The sequence below is a fragment of the Danio rerio genome, chromosome 8 (assembly GCF_052040795.2).
Source record: "Danio rerio strain M-AB ecotype USA chromosome 8, GRCz13ab, whole genome shotgun sequence".
Lineage (NCBI taxonomy): Eukaryota > Metazoa > Chordata > Actinopteri > Cypriniformes > Danionidae > Danio > Danio rerio.
This window is the reverse complement of record NC_141028.1, coordinates 2,310,853-2,334,704: the sequence shown is the minus strand read 5'-3', so window position 1 is coordinate 2,334,704 and position 23,852 is coordinate 2,310,853. Positions and strand designations below refer to the sequence as shown.

The window sequence follows — 23,852 nt, the reverse complement described above, 5'->3', positions numbered from 1 at the left end:
TTGTTGTTGTTGTTATTATTATTATTATTATTATTATTATTATTATTATTATTATTACTACTACTAAAATTATTATTTTGTTTTGCATGTGAATAAATGTAAAATTTAAATATATTTTGTAATTGTTTGTATGCAATTCATACAAAAATAAATGTTTAATAATACAGTTTAATAAATTTAAATTAAAATATGTTTAATAATTCTGTTTAATAAAATAAAAAATAAAAATATTTAAATAATAGTGTTTAATAAAATAAAATACAAATATGTTGAATAATACTGTTTAATAAAATAAAATAAAATAATAATATGTTGAATAATACTGTTTAATAAAATAAAATATATTTAATAATACTGTTTAATAAAATAAAATAAAATTCTGTATAATAATTCTGTTTAATAAAAGAAAAACGTTTAATAATACTGTTTAATAAAATAAAATGAAATAAACATATGTTTAATAAAATAAAATAAAAATATGTTTAATAATATTGTTTAAATAAAATAAAATAAAAATATGTTTAATAATACAACAAATAATACTGTTTAACAAAATGAAAGAAAATAAAAATATGTTTATTAATATTGTTTAATCAAATGAAATAAAATAAATTAAATTAAATTATTATTATTTTTTTTTTTACAGTTTAAAAGAAAACAGATCTTTCTACAGGTCTTTTTGTAGGTCTCTCTGTAACAAACACAAAGTAAACCGTGTTTTGTGGATGAGTAAAGCTGGAGTAAAGGTAAAAGAAGCTGATATTTGTGGCTAAAGCATTTCTGCAGACTCTAAAGCCACTCCAGGGTTCCTCTTAAATCTGATTTATCTCATTAACACTGATTAATATGAATGACCAAACTGTTCCTGTGGAGGATTAAAGAGGAAAGACTTTTGTGTCAGGAGACAATGAGCTGATGGCTTCTTAAACCCGTCACACAGTCAGGAATGAGGGACACACACACACACACACACACACACACACACACACACACACACACACACACACACACACACACACACACACACACACACACACACACTATACACACACTATACACACTAAACACACTAAACACACTAAACACACTAAAATGTGTCAAACGTGTCCAAAAATGTAACAAAAACAACATAAATGTGATTTCTAAAGGACAAATATCCACATATTTCTTTTATATTGATATTATATTAGTATATTTTTATATTTTCTGCAAAAAACATTGCAAAGTAAAGAATTAGGAGAAGCACACACACTAAACACACTCACACACAACAAAATACACAACAATTGTGTCAAATATATAACAAAAACAACATGAAAAAGTGATTTATTTAGGAGAAATGTTCATATTATCCTTCTATCTTGATAAATGTAGCATAAATAAATGATAAAATATTATATAAAACTAAATTATTCAATAAAAATAAAATTATATCCTTATAAAAATTATAAATATACTGTATATATATAACCTTAATCCAGAATGTATACTTTTTTTCTGCAAAAACCATCACAGAGGCAAGAATGAGGAGAAACATAGACACTAAACACTGTAAAAACACACAGCAGAAACACACACACACACACACACACACACACACGCGCGCGCACTACAAAGTTTCAAACACAGGTAAAAATATAGCGGAATGAAACGCTAGCTATTCCAGATGCTCGGAGCACCCGGTGGAAACCCACGCCAACACGGGGAGAACATGCAAACTCCACACAGAAATGCCAACTGACCCAGTTGAGACTCGAACCAGCAACCTTCTTGCTGTGTGGCCACAGTGCTAACCACTGAGCCACCTTGCCGCCCCTCAAACTATTATATGAAACTAAATATCATATTTAAAAAAATTATAAATAAATAATAGAAATGTGGCAAAGAATTTGGCAAATGTCAGAGTTTTGAAGTCTTTAGAGCTTGAAAAACAAATAATACATTAATTAATAACATGTATAATTAGGCGAAAATAAATCATATTTAAAAATATATATATCATAAGAAAAAAAATCCAGAATTTATATTTTTCTGCAAAAATAATTTCAATTAAAAAAAATCTTTAGATACAGAAAAACTAATTTATTCTGATAAATAAATGTATAAATATTAAGCAAATACATAAAAATAAACAAAACATAATATATATATATATATATATATATATATATATATATATATATATATATATATATATATATATATATATATATATATATATAATGTTATAATGTGAAAGAATAATCCAGAAGTTCTATTTGTCTACAAAAATAATTGAGAGCATTTCCGCAGATTTCTTCAGAAAAGAAAAATCTTCAGATCTTTTCCCGAAAAACTTTTCTGAACACTTTGAATTGTTTCTATCTGTCTGCAAAATTTATTTTCCTCCAGATGAAGTGTTAATAAAAAAATAACTGAATAAAATCTGTTAATGTTTTAGTAAAAGAAAAGTAAACCCTGCTGTTTTTTTATGAATGCAGAATATGGCAGCAGCAGTGAGGTCTGATACTGAATCTGAATACAACAAAACGCCAAAAAAAGACAAAAGCCAAAAAAAAAACATATGATATAAAAGCACATCTTTTATAAAAAATACAAAATATAAATGCATTTTCTAAAAAATATTTAAAATAAATGAAACAAAATTAATTTTCCTCCAGATGAAGCGTCCTTGAGATGTGGAAAACTTAAAATAAATAAATATATAAGTAACAAATAAATAAATAAATAAATAAATAAATAAATAAATAACAAATATATAAATAAAAAATAATTAATTAAAAATAAATAAATAAATAAATAAATAAATAAATAAATAAATAAATAGATAAATAAATAATTAAATAAATAAATTCTGCTCTTCACACAGGACAATCTCAGTGTTTTAGAAAAGGAAAGGCAAACATAATTTCTCTGTTTTATTGTGCATTTGCAGAAATTCTCCCAGCAGCGGCAGTGACATCTGGGTGAAAATATAAAATATTTATATAATTTATAAATATAATCTATTTATATATACATTGTTATATATTTATATGTACTATTTATTTAATTATTTATATAATTTATTCATTTTGTTTTATATTTGTATACATTTATATTTATTTATTTCTATAATTTATTTAAATGAATGTGTTCTGTGGTTTTTTTATGTGCGTCTGCAGAAATGGCATCGGTAGTGAGGTCTGATACTAAATCTCACTGCAACAAAACCCCAGTGAAAGAGCAGAAATCCTCAAGCCTGAAGCCTGTGGGACAAAGCAGAGTTTGGGGTTAATCCTGTGGGCTTTAGGGCCCGTCACAGACCCCGGAGCCCCACTGTCACCTGCATTGTTGGAGGACGGCTGTGCATTTTTTACAGAATTCACAATCCTTTCTCAATACATGCAGACTTTCAGGAGCAGACAGACAATAGTGGCCTTTCAGAACCGTGACCAGCACTGAGACTGACCCGACTGGGATATTTACACCACTCAATGCTAATATTTATTCATTATATATATATATATATATATATATATATATATATATATATATATATATATATATATACATATATATATATATATATACATATATATATATATATATACTATATATATATATTTATTTATTTGTATTTATATCATTTATTTGCTTAAATGTACTTATTTCTGTTCGTTATATTTTATGTGTAAGACTTTATGTAATTATATAATAAAATATATATTTTAATTAAACTATCTATTTAATTTATTTATATTTACTTATTTATTTATTATGAATAACACTATTATATGATATTATTTATTTATATTTGTATACTTATTTTTTATATTTGTGTGTGTGTGTGTGTATTATAGTATTATATATATATATATATATATATATATATATATATATATATATATATAAAATAAATATTATGTAAAAATACTATATATATATATATATATATATATATATATATATATATATATATATATATATATATATATATATAGTATTTTTACATAATATTTATTTTATTTAATTAAATAACTATATGTTATATTTATTATATTTTATACATATTATTTATTTATTTAAATGTTATGTATAAAATATTTATACTATTTATTTAAATTATTTACATTTATTAAATTTATTTCATATTTTTATGCATATCAAATATTTATATAATGTATTAATTTATTACACAGTTATATTTTATGTAAAATATTTATTTAGTTATATGATTTATTTGTTTAAGTTTATTTACATTCATTTCATATTTCTTATATATAAAATATTTATAATGTTTATATTATTTAAATAAATAAATAAATACATTTATTATTTAAATGTATTTATTTACACGTATCCTATAATTAATAGTATATTTTTGTATGTATGATAAATATTTATTTAATTTATATTAATTAATTAATTATTTCTATACCGTTATATTTTATCTTATTATATTTTTGCTAAAATATGTATTTACGCATATGATTTGTTAATTTACATAATTTTTATATCTGCTACATGTAAAATATCCATATTATTTAAATTAGTTGTAAATGTATCTAATTATTTATTTGACATTTTTATATGCATATCAAATATTTATATATTTTTTTTATTTTATATTGTTAAATAATTATATATAGTATTTAGTTATTTATATTTCATTTAACTTGATATATTTATATATTTTTATATTCACTCATTTATCTACATTTATTTATTTTTTTTAGAGTAAACAGTGATGCCCATTAAGAGCAATGCAAACTCAGTTGTCAGTTCTTCAGGAGCAGCACATGCATCCTCAGTTTACGCAGTACAGTATATTTTTCTACTCATCTGAAATCTTCCGGCACGTTACCTGTCTGAGAGCGGCAGTAAACTCTGGCCCGCAGCTGCAGACGGATTTATTAGCCTGAAACGGAGGTGTGAATGTGGAAAGACACGGATGAAGCAGGCATGACCGAAGCTCCAGCCCAACCGGCGACACACTGCATTTACACCAACACTGACTGCAAATAACACACACACTTCTGATACTGACTCCTGATCAGACTCCTGCCAGGTGCACTTACTTTAAATGTTGTGCATTTACTTTAACTCCTACTTGCAAGCTTTAAATGTTCATTTATAATATGCATTATGGGTGTGCCAAACTCACAAAACAAAAACAAAAATAATAATATCTCAATAATTTACAGAAAATAAAATGCAAATGCTTACTAAAGCTTTTGCAAAAGCCCCTAAACATCATTGATATTGCAGAACAAATCATATTTTCACATCCTAAAAGAGGAACATGCGGCTGCAGATTAAAACAGAACTCAATAAAGCACTAAACTGATCTAATAATGCAGGAGAATCTGATGCTGGATGTTGAACAAAACACGAAAAGACGAAAAGAAAAGAGCGCCTGCGTCTCAATCTAATCCACAATCACTGCCCAATCCACAACACAATCCTACTTATATCATGCTATAAAGAAATGCTCATTCTTTTTCTAATATTTCCCTTTTTATTTGTTTATTTGTTGGCCCAACACAAGTCGATTAAGTTCATCGTTAATTGCTTTTACAAATTCATGTTTTGAACATTTCAGCTCATTTTAAATAAGTAGCTTGAACAAGCAGCAAAAGTCTTTCTCTGAGTGTAGTTCCAGAATCATGACAACTTGCTGAAAAACTCATAGCTTGTTATACAAATTAGTATAAATTAGGTTAATTATTATTTTTTAATATTTCGCCAACAGCGTTGAAAAGAATGACTCATTGACAATTTAGTTATTCGAAATATCATGTTTGTGAAATAATATTTATTATTGTATACATACATTATATATTACACTATCAGGTTTTTGTACCATAATTTAGGACACCAACACAGTATATCACTTCAAACTAATAAAAATGTAAAAAAAAAAAAGACTTTTTCCAAACTTTATTGTTGGAGGACAAATCAAAAACATATGTTCATATTACTACTGGTGCTGTGTTACCATAGCAACAGTAGATTTACCACAACCAATTAATTACTGTAGTTATTGTGTTTCCATAGCAACTGTAGAATACCTGCAAAAAGATTCATTACTGTAATTGTTGTGTTTCCATAGCAATTGTGAAATCACCACAACAGATTAATTGCTGTAGCTGTTGTGTTACCATAGCTGTAGAATCACCACAACCAATTAAGTATTGTATGTGTTGTATTACCAAGCAACTGTACATTCACCACAACAGATTAATTACTGTAGTTGTTGCGTTACCATGGCAACTGTGGAATTACCTCAACCAATTAAGTATTGTGTGTGTTGTGTTACCATAGCAACTCTAGAATTACCACAACAGAGTTGTTACTGTAGTTGTTGTGTTACCATAGCAACTGTAGAATCACCGCAACAGATTAATTACTAGTTGTTGTCACCATAGCAACTGTGGAATCACCACAACAGATTAATTACTAATCGTGTTGCGTTACCATAGCAACTGTGGAATTACCACAACAGATTAATTACTGTAGTTGTTACCATGGCAACAGTATAATCAACACAACATATTAAATGCTGTACTTGTTGTGTTACCATAGCAACTATACAATCTCCACAAGAGATTCTCTTAACATATTTATATTACGTAAAATGTCAAGTTTGACAGTATATTATAATATGGTTAAAAAAAAAACTTAAGATCACAGTTCAAAAATAAATCATGCACCCAAATTAATACGTAGAGGGATATAATATGAAATCAAATGTTAGTAAACAAGTAAAATCAAGGAAAACATAAAAAAAAATCACTCTATTCCTAAAGTTGACCAAATTCTTATTTTAATGAATGTAACTATTTTAATTAAGCTGTTATCTTTAAATACACCAAAATACATCGTCTACAATCACAATGAGAACTGTGTAGAAAATATCAATTTCCAAAACAGGGTGTACTCATTTATGCTGAGCCCTGTGTACTGTATATACTCTGTACATACATTGCACAACAGTAGAGTCCTCCTGCCTTTTTAAGCACATAATGATCAGCTGCATCAAGCTAATGGTGATGCTGTTTTACTATAATCCTAGTCTAGTCTTTAAATTCATAATAATAATAATAATCAGAACAATCCCAAAGCGCAGGTTTCTGGTGGACCTGCTGAACTCACAAAGCGTCTCTGCTCTCCTCTGAGAATAAGTTTGGACAGCGTAAAGGCACGGCGCGCTTTACATACCATCAGAGACGTTTTACAAGGCTAAAAGAGGAAAATAGGCAGTGTCAAAACTAGTCAAGTCAGTCTGGACTGCAGCAGGATCTGTTTAAGACTGAAGAATAAGAGGCTCTGTTTTCGCCTGCCGCATATATGCCTCCCAAAAACCACATGCATGAAAAACGCGCTGTGTTTTACATTTCTGCACTCAAGTGGATGATGTATTCCTGCGCTGTTCTAATCTCCCGCAGACGTCAGATGAGGAGGTGTAAAATGCACATAAAACGCACACAAGGACGGACGGGTTTATAGATGTGGAGAGATCAGTGAACGGAGCTTTTGCGGAGGTCAGAAATGCGGTTTAATACAATGTAAACTACACCAATCTGAGATAAACTAATGTACTGCAGAAATAGGAAAAAACTAAACTTAATTTTGGAGGGAAATACAGCTTTAATAAATCCTTAAAAAGTATAAGAATCAATGAATGAATGAATGAATGAATTAATATGTACATTAACACATGCGCTATAGGTGAATTGGAGAAACTAAATTAGCCATAGTGTAAGAATGTGTGTGAATGAGTGTGTATGGGTGTTTCCCAGTACTGGGTTGCAGCTGGAAGAGCATCTTTGTGAGTTCAGCAGTGAGTTCTAAGCTTTTCACTCATCATAGCACACGTGCTGCTGATGATGTGACAATAAAAGTGATTTGATTTTGATCTGCTGAGTAAAACAAAATATATAAATAATAAATTATATATAGATATAAATTCTGTATATTATTCTGCATTATAGTACACTTGAACAAATAAATGCTGGATTGTTTTAACCAAATTTCAGTTCAGATATGGACACATATACTTTTTAAAATGAAAAAATAAATTAATAGGTAATGCTGAGCATTTTCAACTCAAGATCGGACAAACTGAACGGCTCAGGTATTTTTTTTGTATGTCTTTAAATAACTTTCTTTAACCCAGCTGCCACTCAAGACAATGCTGTTGAGATTTCATAACCCAAGGTTGTGTAAAATATGGACAAACCCAACATTGTGTTGATATTTTCAACAACATTTAAACTACACTTTTAACCCAAAGGTTGTGTTTGTCAATATTTGACCCAGAATTGGGTTTAAAAAAACCACCCAGCATTTTTTTGAGTGTACTAAATGACATGCAAAATAAAATAAAGTCGTATAATTACACTCTAATAAATGCTGGGTTATTATTATAATAAGCCGTAATGGGTTATGCATAGTTTCAATAAAATTTAAACTATTAACTCAATGGTTGTGTTTGTTCATATATTGGCCCAACGTTGTGTTGAATCAACCCAGCATTTTTAGTCTATTTATTTATTATAAATATTCAGTCTATAGAATTTTTATAAGTGTCATAATACCATGAATTACTGGCAGTATTATGCAGTTAAAACTAATATAATATACATGCCTGCCAACACTCCCGTATGTCCGTATTTCAACCAATCTCCCGCCACCCTCGTGTTTTGTTATTTCTTCCGGAAAACTCTGGTAATTCCACCCCCCCCACTTTACATCTTTTTTGGTAGAGTCTGTAAAAAAGACACCCCAGATGTGTGTGTGTGTGTGTGTGTGTGTGTGTGTGTGTGTGTGTGTGTGTGTGTGTGTTTCTGCTGTGTGTTTTTACAGTGTTTAGTGTCTGTGTTTCTCCTCATTCTTGCCTCTGTGATGGTTTTTACAGAAAAAAAGTATACATTCTGTATTAGGGTTATATATATACAGTATATTTATAATTTTTATAGGATATACTTTTATTTTTATTGAATAATTTAGTTTTATATAATATTTTATCATTTATTTATGCTACATTTATCAAGATAGAAGGATAATATGAACATTTCTCCTAAATAAATCACTTTTTCATGTTGTTTTTGTTAAATATTTGACACAATTGTTGTGTATTTTGTTGTGTGTGAGTGTGTTTAGTATGTGTGCTTCTCCTAATTCTTTACTTTGCGATGGTTTTTGGTCATCAACTTTAGTATAGTATCTGATCGGCGCCTGAAACCCATTGAACAGTTTCTAATAACAGAAACACCACAGCTACCCCCTACAAATGTTGGCAGGTATGATCATATATAGACTGTAAAAAAGGTATGTTCAGTAAGTCATGACAACATATTGTTATGCTAACTAAAACTAATTAAATGTTAAAAAGTGAAAAAAATAATGGTTTACTCTGATTTAACTCACACATTTAAGCCAACTAGTAATAAAAACGTTATTAGTTATTCTTCAGGACACTAATATTTAGCTTAAAGTGACATTTAAAGGCTTCACGAGGTTAATTAGGGTAAAGTTAGGCTAATTAGGCAAGTCATTGTACACTGAAGAAAATGATTCAAAGATGATTCCTTGGATTTACTCAATTTTTTTACGATGAGAGGTTGTAAACAATTTATTTGGGCTGAATTTAAACAAACAAATTAAGTTGAACATTATTAAACTTAATTTGTTTGTTTAAATCCAACACAAATAAATTGTTTGCAACAGTGGTTTGTTCTGTAGACAATCCAAAACAAATATTGCTTAAGGGGGCTAATAATATTGACCTTAAAATGTGATCAAAACAATTAAAAACTGCTGTTATTCCAGCCGAAATAAAACAAATAAGACTTTCTGCAGAAGATAAAATATTATAGGGAATACTGTGAAAAATTCCTGAATCTGATGAACATCATTTTGGAAATATATGCAAAAGAATAAATATTTCACAGGAGGGCGAATAATTCCGACTTCTTTAACATGTATATTAATTGCATCCATGTTTTGGTCCCTTTTCAAGGACATTTATCAGTAATTTGTCCTACATGTTTAAGACGAGCGCTAACACATTTCTGGGCGCTTCATCATGGAACATTTTCACCAGCAGCCCAACGCTATCGAGTTACAGCCGAATGTATGTGGGGTTTCCGTCTGGAGGCCGCGTGACCCCTCGCCCGGGAACAAGCTCCTGAAATATCTAATTGTGCTCCTTCATTTTCTCTGCTCAGCATGGCACTGAGAAATAAAGAGAGTCCCAGCGAAAGGGGACGGAAGTCAGAGGGAAATCTGGCTAGCGGGGTGTCTGAAGCATGGGAAACGCTCATTACGGCTGTTCGGTGTGAAAAAGGTGCAGTGAGTAATTAAGCAATTAACAATTCCTGCTCATAACAGAGGTGTGAAGCAGTGACAGCCGACAGAACAGAGACCTTCAGGAGGACAGAGCCATGAGGAAACTCTGGGAAAACCATGCACTATATAAAGATAATGCTGGGTTATTTTAAATCAACACCGAGTCAAACATAGACAAAAAATATTTGGAGCATCTGTAATTACTATTATCAATTTAAATTTAATTGTTAACCCAAGAGTTCTGTTTGTCTATATTTGGCGCAGGGTTGGGTTAAAAAAACACGTAAAAGTGCTAAATTATTATATGAACAAATTTAGTACACTCTAAAATATGCTGGGTGCAGTTTAAATTTATTGGAAACAAACAAAACAAAATTGGAACCCAAGAGTAATATTTGTCTATATTTGACCCATTGTTGGGTTAAAAAACAACACAGCTTTTTTTGTGTGTGTGTGTGTACTAAATGAAATGCGAAATAAATAAGTCACATTATTACATTCTAAAAATTGTTGGGTTGTAATAATAACCCATAATGCATCATGTCAATGTCATAACCCAACATTTTTAGAGTGTACTAAATGCAGTGCAAAATTAAATTACAGTTGCATTATTACATTCTAAAAATGTTGGGTTATAATAATAACCCATAATGGGTTGTGTCATAATGAGATAACCCATCATTTTTAGAGAGTACTAAATGCAGTGTAAAAATAAATTACAGTTGCATTATTACACTCTAAAAATGCTGGGTTGTAATAATAACCCATAATGCATCATGTCAATGTCATAACCCAACATTTTTAGAGTGTACTAAATGCAGTGCAAAAATAAATTACAGTTGCATTATTAAACTCTTAAAAATGCTGGGTTGTAATAATAACCCATAATGCATCATGTCAATGTCATAACCCAACATTTTTAGAGTGTACTAAATGCAGCGCAAAATAAATTACAGTTGCATTATTACACTCTAAAAAATGCTGGGTTGTTATAATTACCCAAAGCTGGGTCAAATATACATTTTACAATCAAATTTAAACTACACTTTTTATCATAAACAGTTGGGTTAACAGCATTCTAAAATATGCTGGGTGCAGTTTAAATTTACAAAACAAAACAAAGCAAAATTGGAAGAGTAATGTTTCTCTATATTTGACCCAGTGTTGGGTTAAAAAAACAGCTATTATTCAAAAGAAGGTAATGATTCGCACTCAATTGCTTCATACTGTTTTTATTTTTACTTTTTCTTACATTTAATGGTTTTTAAATGTAAGTTTTTTCGTATGTTTCGCAAATTGTTTTTGAATATGCAGGTAAATGTCTCCTGTATAATTGGTTGTAAGAGTAGAGATGAAGGTAAGACTTGTTATTTTTAATCTTTGGGTCATTGTTAAATGTAGAAAACTTTTAATGTCAACTGTTAGAATTTTTTTGTATTGATGTACACCTGATTAGTGATGGTGGTTGCTACACTTTATCTCTGTGGAGTGAGGTCGGAAATGGGAAGAATGTTTATTGTCATTGCTGTGAAGATTATAAGTCATTGTGTGATTAACTGATAATGAAATGAGAGTGACGGTTTAACTAATTGCACATTGTGATTGACTATGGAATAAAAGGGTGGAGTTGGAGAATGTGTCACACACTGAGGAAGGCTTTGTGCCGAAACGTCTGTTTGTCTGTTATCACCCGTAAAATGTAAGAAAAAGTAAAAATAAAAACAGTATGAAGCAATTGAGTGCGAATCATTACCTTCTATTGAATAATAGTAACGATCAGATTAACGCACCAAACCAAAGAAGTAACTAAAAAAGAACCACAAGCGCGCAGGACAAACTTCAGTAACTCTGCACACGTGATTCATTAAAAAAAAACAGCTGCCAATTTTTGAGTACATATGACATGCAAAATAAATTCTAGTCGTATAATTACAAAAAAAATAGTGGATTATTTATATATATATATATATATATATATATATATATATATATATATATATATATATATATATATATATATATATATATATATATATATATATATAATAACCCAGCATTTTTTAAAGTATAATTATACAACTAGAATTTATTTTGCATATATATATATATATATATATATATATTTAATTTTTTTTTTAATTGGTTGTTTAATTGGTATATATATATATATATATATATATATATATATATATATATATATATATATTTATATATATATATATATATATACCAATTAAACTGCACTTTTTAACAAAACAACTGTGTTTGTAAATATTTGTCACAGTGTTGGCTAAAAAAACAACCCAGCATTTTTAGCAGGTATTTAATGACGCGCAAAATAAACTAGATATCTGCATATTCTTCTGCATTATTATACAAAAAAAAGTTGGGTTGTTATAATAACCCAATGCTAGGTCAAATATAGACAAACCTATGGTTGGGTTAATTTTGTTTTGTTTGAAATTTTAATTTAAACTAAAATTTTTAATCCAACTGTTGTGTTTGTCGATATTTGATTCATCGTTGTGTAAAAAAAAAAACAACCCAGCATATTTTTAAAGTGTCAAAGTCAGAGGGGAAAGTCTAGCTAGCAGGGTTTATGAAGCATGGAAAACACTCATTACGGCTGTTCAGAGTCCAAAAGGTGAAGTGAGTAATTAAGCAATTAACAATCATGCTCATAACCGAGGTGTGAAGCAGTGACCAGCGGACGACCAACAGAGCACTGCCTTCATCTGTACATACATTACAATACATTACAATACATTAATTAAATAAATGTAAACAGCACTTTTTAAGCCAACATTAAGTTAAAAAAACAACCCAACATTTTTTTATAGTGTACAAAAAGACGAGCATAATAAATTAGATATGCGCATATCGTTTTGGGTCCCACTTTATATTAAGTGGCCTTAACTAATATGTACTTACACAGGAATTAATAGTTTGTAACAATGTACTTATTGTGTAAATACATGTATTTACTGTTTACTTATGCTTGATTAAATGCCTGTATGTATTTACATCTGTAATTAACTTCTGTAATGACATTTGTAAATACACTGTTGACCATTCCCTACACCTTGACCCACCCTTACACCTACCCACACCATCAAACCTGTCCATAACCCAACCCCTATCCCAACTCAAGAGCACCACAAGTGTTCTCAAATACATAATGAACACACTAAGAACATTGTATTTATTTTTTGATACCAGGATATAGTAGTTAAGGACACTTAATATAAAGTGGGACCTCGTTTTGCATATTACACTCTAATAAAACATTGTCACAACAACCCAATGGTAGGTCAAATATATATAACCTGAATGTTGGGTTAATTTTTTGTTTGTTTGTTTTGTTATTCTGTTTTTCAGCATGTTTTTCTGCATGTCTTTTTAGATTTGCTAATATGAAACACACAACATCCTTTCTGCTTTCTGCAAGCGAAAACAAGACAATAACACCCAAGACTTACACTCTAAAAAATGCTGGGCTACCATAACGCGATGCTGGGTCAAATATTCAAAACCCAATGTTAAGATGACTTAACAGAATTGTTTTAGAGTGAACAAACAAACTAAATAAATTCCACTCTGAGTCTTGATGCACATTTCGTTCTGCATTATAGTATCTGCACGTCTTTTCAGATTTCCTAATATGAATCAGATGAAACACACGGCATCCTTTCTGCTTTCCGCACACACACTATGAAATGGCGGGATATTTAAACGCAAATTGGCTAAATATGGACTAACTAAACATTGGGTTAAATCTTGTCCTATTTCTTTAATTCAAAATATTAACCCAGCTGTTGGTTTAGTCTGTATTACACACAGAATTGGGTTGAAATTGAGTGCAAGCAAAAACAAGACAATAAAAAACACAAGACTTACACTGTAAGAAATGCTGGGTTGCCGTAACTTAATGCAGGGTCAATAATGAAAAACCCAATGTGGGGCATTATACAGTTAAATTTAAGTTACACTTTGTATCCCAAGAGTTGTATTTGTCCATTAACTGACCAAGTGTTGGGTTAAAAAACAACCCAGCTGTTTTATAGTGTACAAATAGACTAAATAAACTCCACTCTGAGTCTAATACGCACATATTGTCTTTTCAGATTTCCCAATATGAATCAGATGAAACACAGGGCATCCTCTCTGCCTTCCGCACAACCTAAGAAATGCTGGATTATTTAAACCTAAATTGGCTAAAATATGGACTAACTAAACGTTGGGTTAAATATAGTCCTATTCATTTAATTCTACATTTTAACCCAGTAGATGGTTTAATCCGTATTACACCCAGAATTAGGTTGAAATAACCCAGCATTTTGTTTTTGAGTGCAAGCAAAAATAAGACAATAAAACAGCCAAGACTCACACTCTAAACGTCTACACTCTGGGTTGCCGGATCTCAATGCTGGGTCATAAAGTGAAAAACCCAATGTTGTTGCTTTTTTCAGCTAAAATTAAATTATACTTTTAAACAAAACAGTTGGATTCGTCCATTATTTGACCCAGCGTTGGGTTAAACAGCAACCCAGCATTTTTTAGAGTATAAAACAGACTGAATAAACTCCACTTCGAGTCTAATATGCACATATTGTTCATTATAGTATCTGCAAGTCTCTTCAGATTTCCTAATGTGACTCAAATGAAACACACGTCATCCTTTCTGCACACTCTAAGAAATGCTAAACCCAAATTGGGTAAAATATGGTCTAACTAAACATTGGGTTACATTCGGTCCAATTAACTTAATTCAAAATATTAACCCAGAGGGTGGATTAGTCCATTTTACACTGAGAAATTGGTTGAAATTGAGTGCAAACAAAAAGAAGACACTCTAACACACAAGACTCGCACTCTATAAAATGCTGGGTTGCCGTATCTCAATGCTGGGTCATAAAGTAAAAAACCCAATGTTGTTGTTTTTTACAGTTAAATTCAAATGGCACTTTTTATACCAAAAGTAGTTTAGTTCATAATTTGACCCAGCGTTGGGTTAAAAAAATAACCCAGAATTGTTTTAGAGTGAACAAACAGACTAAATAAACTCTGAGTCTTGATGCACATTTCGTTCTGCATTACAGTATCTGCACGTCTTTTCAGATATCCTAATATGAATCAGATGAAACACACGGCATCCTTTCTGCTTTCCGCACACTCTAAGAAATGCTGGATTATTTAAACCTAAATTGGCTAAAATATGGACTAACTAAACATTGGGTTTGATGTAGTCCTATACATTTCATTCAAAATATTAACCCAGTAGATGGTTTAATCCATATTACACCCAGAATTAGGTTGAAATAACCCTTATTTTTTTAGAGTGCAATAAAAGAATACCAAAAAAAAAACACCTAAGACTTGCACTCTAAAAAATCCAGGGTTCCCGTCACCCAGTGCAGGGTCACAGAATGTAAAACCCAATGTTGTTGCTTTTTTCAGTAAAATTAAATTACACTTTTTAACCCAAGAGTTGTGTTTGCCAATTAAACACACAACATCCTTTCTGCTTTCCGCATACTCTAAGAAGTGCTGAATCCAAATTGGTTAAAATGTGGACTAACCAAACATTGGGATAAATGTGGTCCTATTAATTAAAAAAAAAATAACCCAGCAGTTGGTTTCGTCTGAAATAGGTGAAATAGGTTGAAATATCCCAGCATTTTTTAGACTGCAAGCAAAAACAAGACAATAAGACTTGCACTATAAAAAATACAGGGTTGCCGTAACCCAATGCTGCGTCAAAATATGAAAAACCCAAAGTTATTTTTTACAGTTAAATTTAAAATTTAAATGACACTTTTTAACCCAAGAGTTGTGTTTGTCCATTTTTTGACTCAGCATTCAGTTAAAAAAAAACAGCCCAGCACTTTTTAGAATGTACAAATAGACTAAATAAACTCCACTCTGTGTCTATACACACATATCGTTCTGCATTATGTCTTTTTCCTATCTTGTCTATCGGATGAAACACACAACCACAGATAAACAACTCACAATAGTCACATTGCAGGACTATCTTATTTATTAAAGATGAACAGAGATTATTAAAAAAATAGTTTTAATTATTTATACAATAATGACTATGGTGTTTTATATTTGATTATTCAATTTCTGCACATAAAGCGATGTTTATTCAGCTTTTATTTTTGCTCTGTCATATTTATACTGTATATGCTTGCAGTTTTTTATATTTTATCATCCCAAAATATTTGATCACCCCAGTCAACCTAAATCAATGAAATCTTTCCAAATAGAGCTATTCAAATCATATGGTGCAATTATATTCAGATTGCAAGCAAAACAAAATAACGCAATCTTAGATTTCTCCAATATCGCACAGCCCTAACATCTCTTCTGCTTTCCGCAAGCAAAAACAAGACTATAAAACACCCAAGATTTAGAAAGACCGCTACATTCTGAAGGCCCAAACCTGACGTCAATCACTGTGCACCATCTGTGCTTCTGGGAACTGCAGTTATATCTCCAAAACAACTCAAACTTTTATTCTGAAACATTTATATTTCTGTATCTGCAGTCAAACTTTGCAACACAATGACCGTCTGGCTTGAAAAACGCTATGAACTTGCGGCTTCTTTTCAGCGTCTCACACACACACACACAAGATGAAACCTGACTTTGCATTTTTCTGTTTAAACAAAGTGTCACATAAATAAACGGCGAGCTCAAACTAGGGGAGAAATTCAGACCACAAAACTTGTAATCAGCAGAGATCTATTCAGACTGGCGGCTGCTCTCAGAACTGTCTGCTTCATTCAAACACGTCCCACATATGATATGCAGACCATTCCTCCAAAACTGGAGATGCATTGAAATAAAAAAATGAAAGTTTGCTATTAATATAAAGTGTAAATGTGTGCATATCAATGTTAACATGCATGCATTTGATATAAGATATCTGCATAAGACTAAATAAATAATAAAACTATAAACATCAATAGTGATTTATTTAGATATTACATTCTATAGCTCATTTTAGTTTATTTCTTCCTATTTAAAACTAAATAGAAAACTGCTTCAAGTCCTTTTTGAGACACTTTAATGTGTCGCATTTGTATATCTGTTTATATATATATATATATATATATATATATATATATATATATATATATATATATATATATTAAATATAAAAACTATACAGCATTCATTGCATTGCATTGTAAAACTTTTATTAATATATTTAGAAAATAATTGCATTTTACAGTGTTCATATGGCCCTTTCACTGTTCACAAGCACACAGCTTCACCTGCTTTTAATTCACGCATTAATTTCTGAATAATGCACAGCATTAATGATACTTCATATCAATCTAAATTTCCCTGAATTTCACTGCCAGTGAAAGCACGCTTTAAAGCCATATGAAATCATTTAGAGACGGAAAAGGCGACCGATTCATTACAGACTTTTGTCAAGCATTGGTTTTCTCTTATGCAAATGTAAATATTTATCAATTGTACTGGGGAATGCATGCTTCAGGAACCACCAAATCCATCAGGTTGCAGCTCGACCCATTTGAATGAGAATAAATAACAGAAGTAAACTTCCAGAAAATAAACTCTGATCGGCACCCGTAGCCAAGCGGGCCACAAAAAAACGCGACCGCGGCTCAAAACTCGCAAATAACCCGGCGTGACAGTATATAGATGATTATTAAAATAATAAACAACGTGTATAATACATCAGTGCATTATACTACAAATATACACCCATTAGTACAACATTAAATAGGATTGAAAACCTTTGTTGCTGATCATTTAAATAAATCGCAAATAAGCAACGCGCGCGGCACTGATAAAGTTGCGCGTTATTAATCATAACCAGCTCAATATTCCCGTCGGCTATTTTAACCAGACATAATTTCTCTTTAATCCTTCATCCGTGTTATTTAGCTCTCCAGAACTAAAATACAAAGTGAAAGCTTCACGATTGAGGTAAAGTTAGATTTATATCCGCACATCCATTCAGTGACAACTGGTGACATGCTCCTTACAGTGTTTACCATGGTACTTTGAACATTCGGTCTGAATAATCACATGCAAGTATGACTTGAAAACAAGATTAGCACTATTAAATTGACTGTGATCAATGTTGTACTTTGATAATCTATGATTTCACTATTTAGAATATGCAAAGAATGTTATATTATTAAGGTGAACGTCCGAATGTGTGAGAATTAAACCAACTCTTCCTCAATACAGCGTCACGTAGGCTGTAAAGTTCCCACAAATAGCGGTATATATATATATATATATATATATATATATATATATATATATATATATATATATATATATACCGCTGTTTGTGGGAATTTTACAGCCTACGTTTGTATATATATATATATATATATATATATATATATATATATATATATATATATATATATATATATATATATATATATGTATGTATGTATGTATGTATGTATGCAAATGCATAGCCTAAAATAAAAAGGAAAAAGCGTCAAGGTATATATATACAAATGTATAGCCTAAAATAAAAAGTAAAAAGCGTCAAGGTTTTAGGCTATCCGCACATTTATTTATTGACAACTTGTAACATGCTCATTGTATTGTACCTTTGAATATTCGGTCTGAAATCACAAGTAAGTTTGACTCGTGAAATTCTAGCCTATTATTAAGGAGAAAGTCCGAATGTGTGAAAATAAAAGCAACTTTACCTGCGTAACGCAGGCTGTACAGTTCCCACAAACAGCGGTGGATGTACATACAAGAGACAGAAAAGGAGCGATCAGCTCACCTGGGGTTGGTTCGGTTCCAGAAGACAGCATATCGATCAGCCATCACCTTTGAGCTGGGCTCCTGACTAAATACACACATCCACAGAATCACACCCACGAACACGATCATCTCCGCCTGCAGCATCTCTCCGCTTTGCGCGCTCGGAAACTCGCGGATATTCCCGTTCCTCCAGCCGACTTTCCTTCACATCTGCGGCGGGTTCGGCTGATGCCAGACCGCGGGGAGAAGTGTGGAGATCTGCCCGCTCCTCTGCTGCGTCTGTCAGCGGCGTGAAGCTCCGCACTACGGTCAATAACTGTGTTCACTGCGCAGACGACAAAAGCATACACACAAATATCAGCGCATTCTAGCAGGCGTCAATCAGAAATCACGCGCATTTCAACACTTTTTGCGCGCATCCAGAGAGTCCGAGGTGTCCGTCTGGAGAAGTTGTCGACAGTGGCAGGGTCTCAGACTGAGGTGGAGAGCTGAAGTCTGTTCACACACACACAAACACAGCCGCGATCAGGACGCGCGCGTCGTTCTCCGTCATTCTACAACGCGCGGTGAAGGAACGCGCGGATCTTCTGAGTTCGGCGGGAGGTGTGATGATGATGTGAACCCGGCGGCGCGCACTGCGAGTGTGAGTTCGGTTACAGAGGGGCGCAGGGCGTGCTCATTGGTCCACATTTGAGTGGGCGGGAAGACACCAGCAGAGACCACGCCCTCAAGACCTGACTACATGTATGTAACCCACAGATGACCAGATAGTTAGAAGAGACAGGTAGGACACGTATTTCTTATTATAAATTTAATATAAACACATATGTGCTGTGCTTTATAAACAAATTAATACATTAATAAAAAATTAATTAAATTTAAAAAATATTTCTTAAGTGATGTTTTCATGGTATTTTCTATAATATTCCTCATCTGGTTAATATTATTAGACCCTTTAAGACTTTTTATAGACCCCTCCTCCAAATCCAGACTTCAGTATGTAACCCACAGATTGCCAAGATATTAGAGACAGGTCTGCACTGTAAAAATGGCTCATTGGATTTACTTTTTTATTTAAGGTAAGGGGTTGCAAACCATATGGGCTGAATTAAAAGAAACAAATTAAGTTGAACATTTAATTTTAATTCTAGATGTAACAGTTTTGTTTAAATTTAGCCCATATAAATTGTGTGCAACCACTTACCGTGAAAAAATAGTAAATTCAATGAACAGTATAGTGTGCATTTCATATTACAAATATTATATAAATGGCATATATGTAATGTGCTTTAAAATAACTACACAATATATTGGTGAAGACAAAATTACTGTCCCTCCTGCTCCTGTGCAATTTTAATTATTTTAAAATATTTATTAAGTGCTATTTTTCCATTGTATTTTCTAGTTTTTATTCTGGAGAAAGTCTGCTACAGTAATTCTTTTACTAAATTCATTTAACTATTTTTTTTACTGCTTTGGCTGGAATAAACTCATTAAAAAACATATTTTGAAGTGAATATTATTAGTCCCTTTAAGATTTTTTTCAGTAAGAAATTTTATTTTAGTAAAATTTCACTGTAGTTTCATTGGAGGGCTGATCATTTTGACTGTATATGATGACTTCAGTTGTATATAATGGCTTTATGTTTGAACTTCTTATTCTGAATCAATTAAAACATCAGGAATCAAACAAACAAATAAAAATATGCAACTGTAATATAAAATAATTTAATATAATATAATATAATATAATATAATATAATATAATATAATATAATATAATATAATATAATATAATGTAATAAATTGTAATATAATATAATACAATATAATAATATAATATAATATAATATAATATAATATAATATAATATAATATAATATAACATAATATAATATAATATAATATAATAATATAATAATATAATATAATATAATATAATATAATATAATATAATATAATAATATAATATAATATAATATAATAATATAGTATCACATAATATAATATAATAATAGTTTTTTCTCATTTTTTAGCTGATAACATGCAAAATATAATATAATACTGCGTCACTTGCTCAAAATGGATAGTTCATTCCTCAAAAGCAAGTATTGATGTCAATCAGTGTCAAAATCATCAAAATGAAAGTCCTGACAGCATTGTTTATGAACAAGATAGTCAAATGGCTTAGTCATGTTTTCATTATGACAGTTTACTCTCTACAATTTTTCCAGTGCGAAAAAAGTCAGATTTTGGTGACACTTCCTGAAAATGCTCAAAACAGCACTGTATACTATTTGCACAGCCATTTGAAAACTACAGTAAAGTTAGACATCACTGCATTTAGTGAGGTATTTGAGTACAAGACACTGAATCTGTATGTTTCACATGTTTACAGCATTTGCAACTCTAATTTATTCACAGCATTGTGCAAAAGAATAAATAAACCCTTATTTACAACAAACATAAACTTCCTTTGGGTAGAGCTTTGCAAAACTGTAAACAATATTGCAAAACATATTGGAACTGAGCCTACAACACACATAGGTCTATAAATCATTCATGAAACTGTTCAATTTTTAAGACATTTTCAGGAAAATATAGAATTAAATTTTTTCATAAAATTTGCTAGAAAGATTTTGACAACTAGTTCAACATTTTTCTATGTAACACTTAAGTAATAAAGTAAGGACTGTTAGTTTCATATGGAATGACTAATCAGCATTCACAAGTTTAGTTAATTTTGACTGTCATGACATAAGCAGATGATAATGTTATAAACAGCAGAGAGTTGTATGAAAACAATTGATGCATGTCCAAAACCATTCACAATTTGTTGGAAGGAATGAGAAACTGCTACTAGGATGTGCACAAATGACTAATTGTTTTGAGAAATGCATTAACTGTTGTGCAAATATAAATAGTGTTGTGAGAAATGCACCAAAGTGACGGAGAAAAACTGTAACTAAAATCTAGTAGTGTGGACATACTTTTTTTCAACTCCAGAACAATAAGAAAAAATAATAATAGAATGGAATAATAGAATTATAGAACTATGAAATGACGGAACAATAGAACAATAGAACAATAGGTAGAAAAATAGACAGAATAGATGGAATGAGACAGACAGATGGACAGACGGACCGGTGGTTGGACGGACAGGCAGACAGACAGACAGACAGACAGACAGACGGATAGACGGATAGCTGATAGATAGACAGACAGACAGACAGACAGACAGACAGACAGACGGACGGACGGACGGACGGACGGATGGAATGATGGATAAAGGGAATGATGCATGGATAGATACATAGATAGATAGATAGATAGATAGATAGATAGATAGATAGACAGACAGACAGACAGACAGACAGACGGATGGATAAATGGAATGATGCATAGATAGATAGATAGATAGATAGATAGATAGATAGATAGATAGATAGATAGATAGATAGACAGACAGACAGACAGACAGACAGACAGACAGACAGACAGACAGACAGACAGACAGACAGACAGACAGACCGACGGACGGACGCATGGACGGATGGATGGATGGATATAGATAGATATAGAAAGTTCCAATAAAATGTGGAAACCCAACATGTTTGAGTGTGAATGTGTGCGTGTGAGCTTGTGTGTGTACGTGTGTGTTCAGCAGTCAGATGCCCCACAGTGGGAAACTCAGTAAAGTTTCATCTGAACAGTCCTAATCTACACCCGCAGGCGGCAAACACACGAGGAAACAGCTGTGAGCGGCGCCAGAAAACACACTCCGGCAAGAAATTTACTCAATTATAGAAATTATGTAAATGTCAAGCAATCCTCGACCTCCATGTCAGGAGAACAGTGGATGTGTTAAATATTAGATCTGTGCTGGGACTCCGGGATGCTTCATCTTTCAGCCTGTTGCTTTACAGGATGAGCACGACCTTCAGAAGAGGAAATGATGCAATAATATTCCTGTACTGACACTCATTAAATGATCATTAATTGAATAAACACATTTGATTATATAATTTGATTTAATGACCAATAAAATATTTTAATACATAAAATCTCATTAACTACATGTGTAAAGTCACCATAAAATCAAAACGTTCTCCGTTTATTTTTATATGTCTACAGTAGATCTTGTTATAAACGATGTGTCTGTGCACTTCACTGTCTTGGAAAAATGTTATTTTGTTCACAATCTTTTATCAAAAACCATAACCTAACCCTCCCCCTGGAAATGACATTTCTTCACTTCTAGTCACATGGAATTATTTTAGGGAGGGGCTATCAGTCATCAGGGAGGAGCTATGAGTCATTAGGGAAGAGCTATGAGTCGTTTAGGGTGGTGCTATCAGTAATTTAGGGAGGAGCTATAAGTCATTTAGGGTGCGGCTATCAGTCCTTTAGGGTGGGACCATCTGTCATTTAGGGTAGGGCTGTCAGTCATTTAGGGCGGGACTATCAGTTATTTAGGGCGGGACCATCAGTTATTTAGGGCGGGACTATCAGTCATTTAGCGTGAGACTATCAGTCATTTAGGGTGTGGCTGTCAGTCATTTAGGGTGGGACTATCAGTCATTTAGGGCGGGACCATCAGTCATTTAGGGTGGGACTAATAGTCATTAAGGGTGTGGCTGTCAATCATTTAGGATGGGACTATCAGTCATTTAGAGCAGGACCATCAGTCATTTAGATCAGGACCATGAGTCATTTAGGGTGTGGCTATCATTCAT

The 23,852-nt window shown here is 31.5% G+C and overlaps 1 protein-coding gene across 2 annotated transcripts in view; it reads right to left on the bottom strand.

Moving 5' to 3' along the window:
* Window positions 1–19,734, bottom strand: part of efna5b (ephrin-A5b) — a 198,896-nt gene extending 179,162 nt beyond the window's left edge. For both annotated transcript variants that reach the window (NM_131026.4, XM_087262732.1), the window contains 1 exon segment: window positions 19,136–19,734. In NM_131026.4, the coding sequence (NP_571101.1) occupies window positions 19,136–19,260 (125 nt within the window). In that variant the 5' untranslated portion in view covers window positions 19,261–19,734.
* Window positions 19,735–23,852: the final 4,118 nt, after the last annotated feature.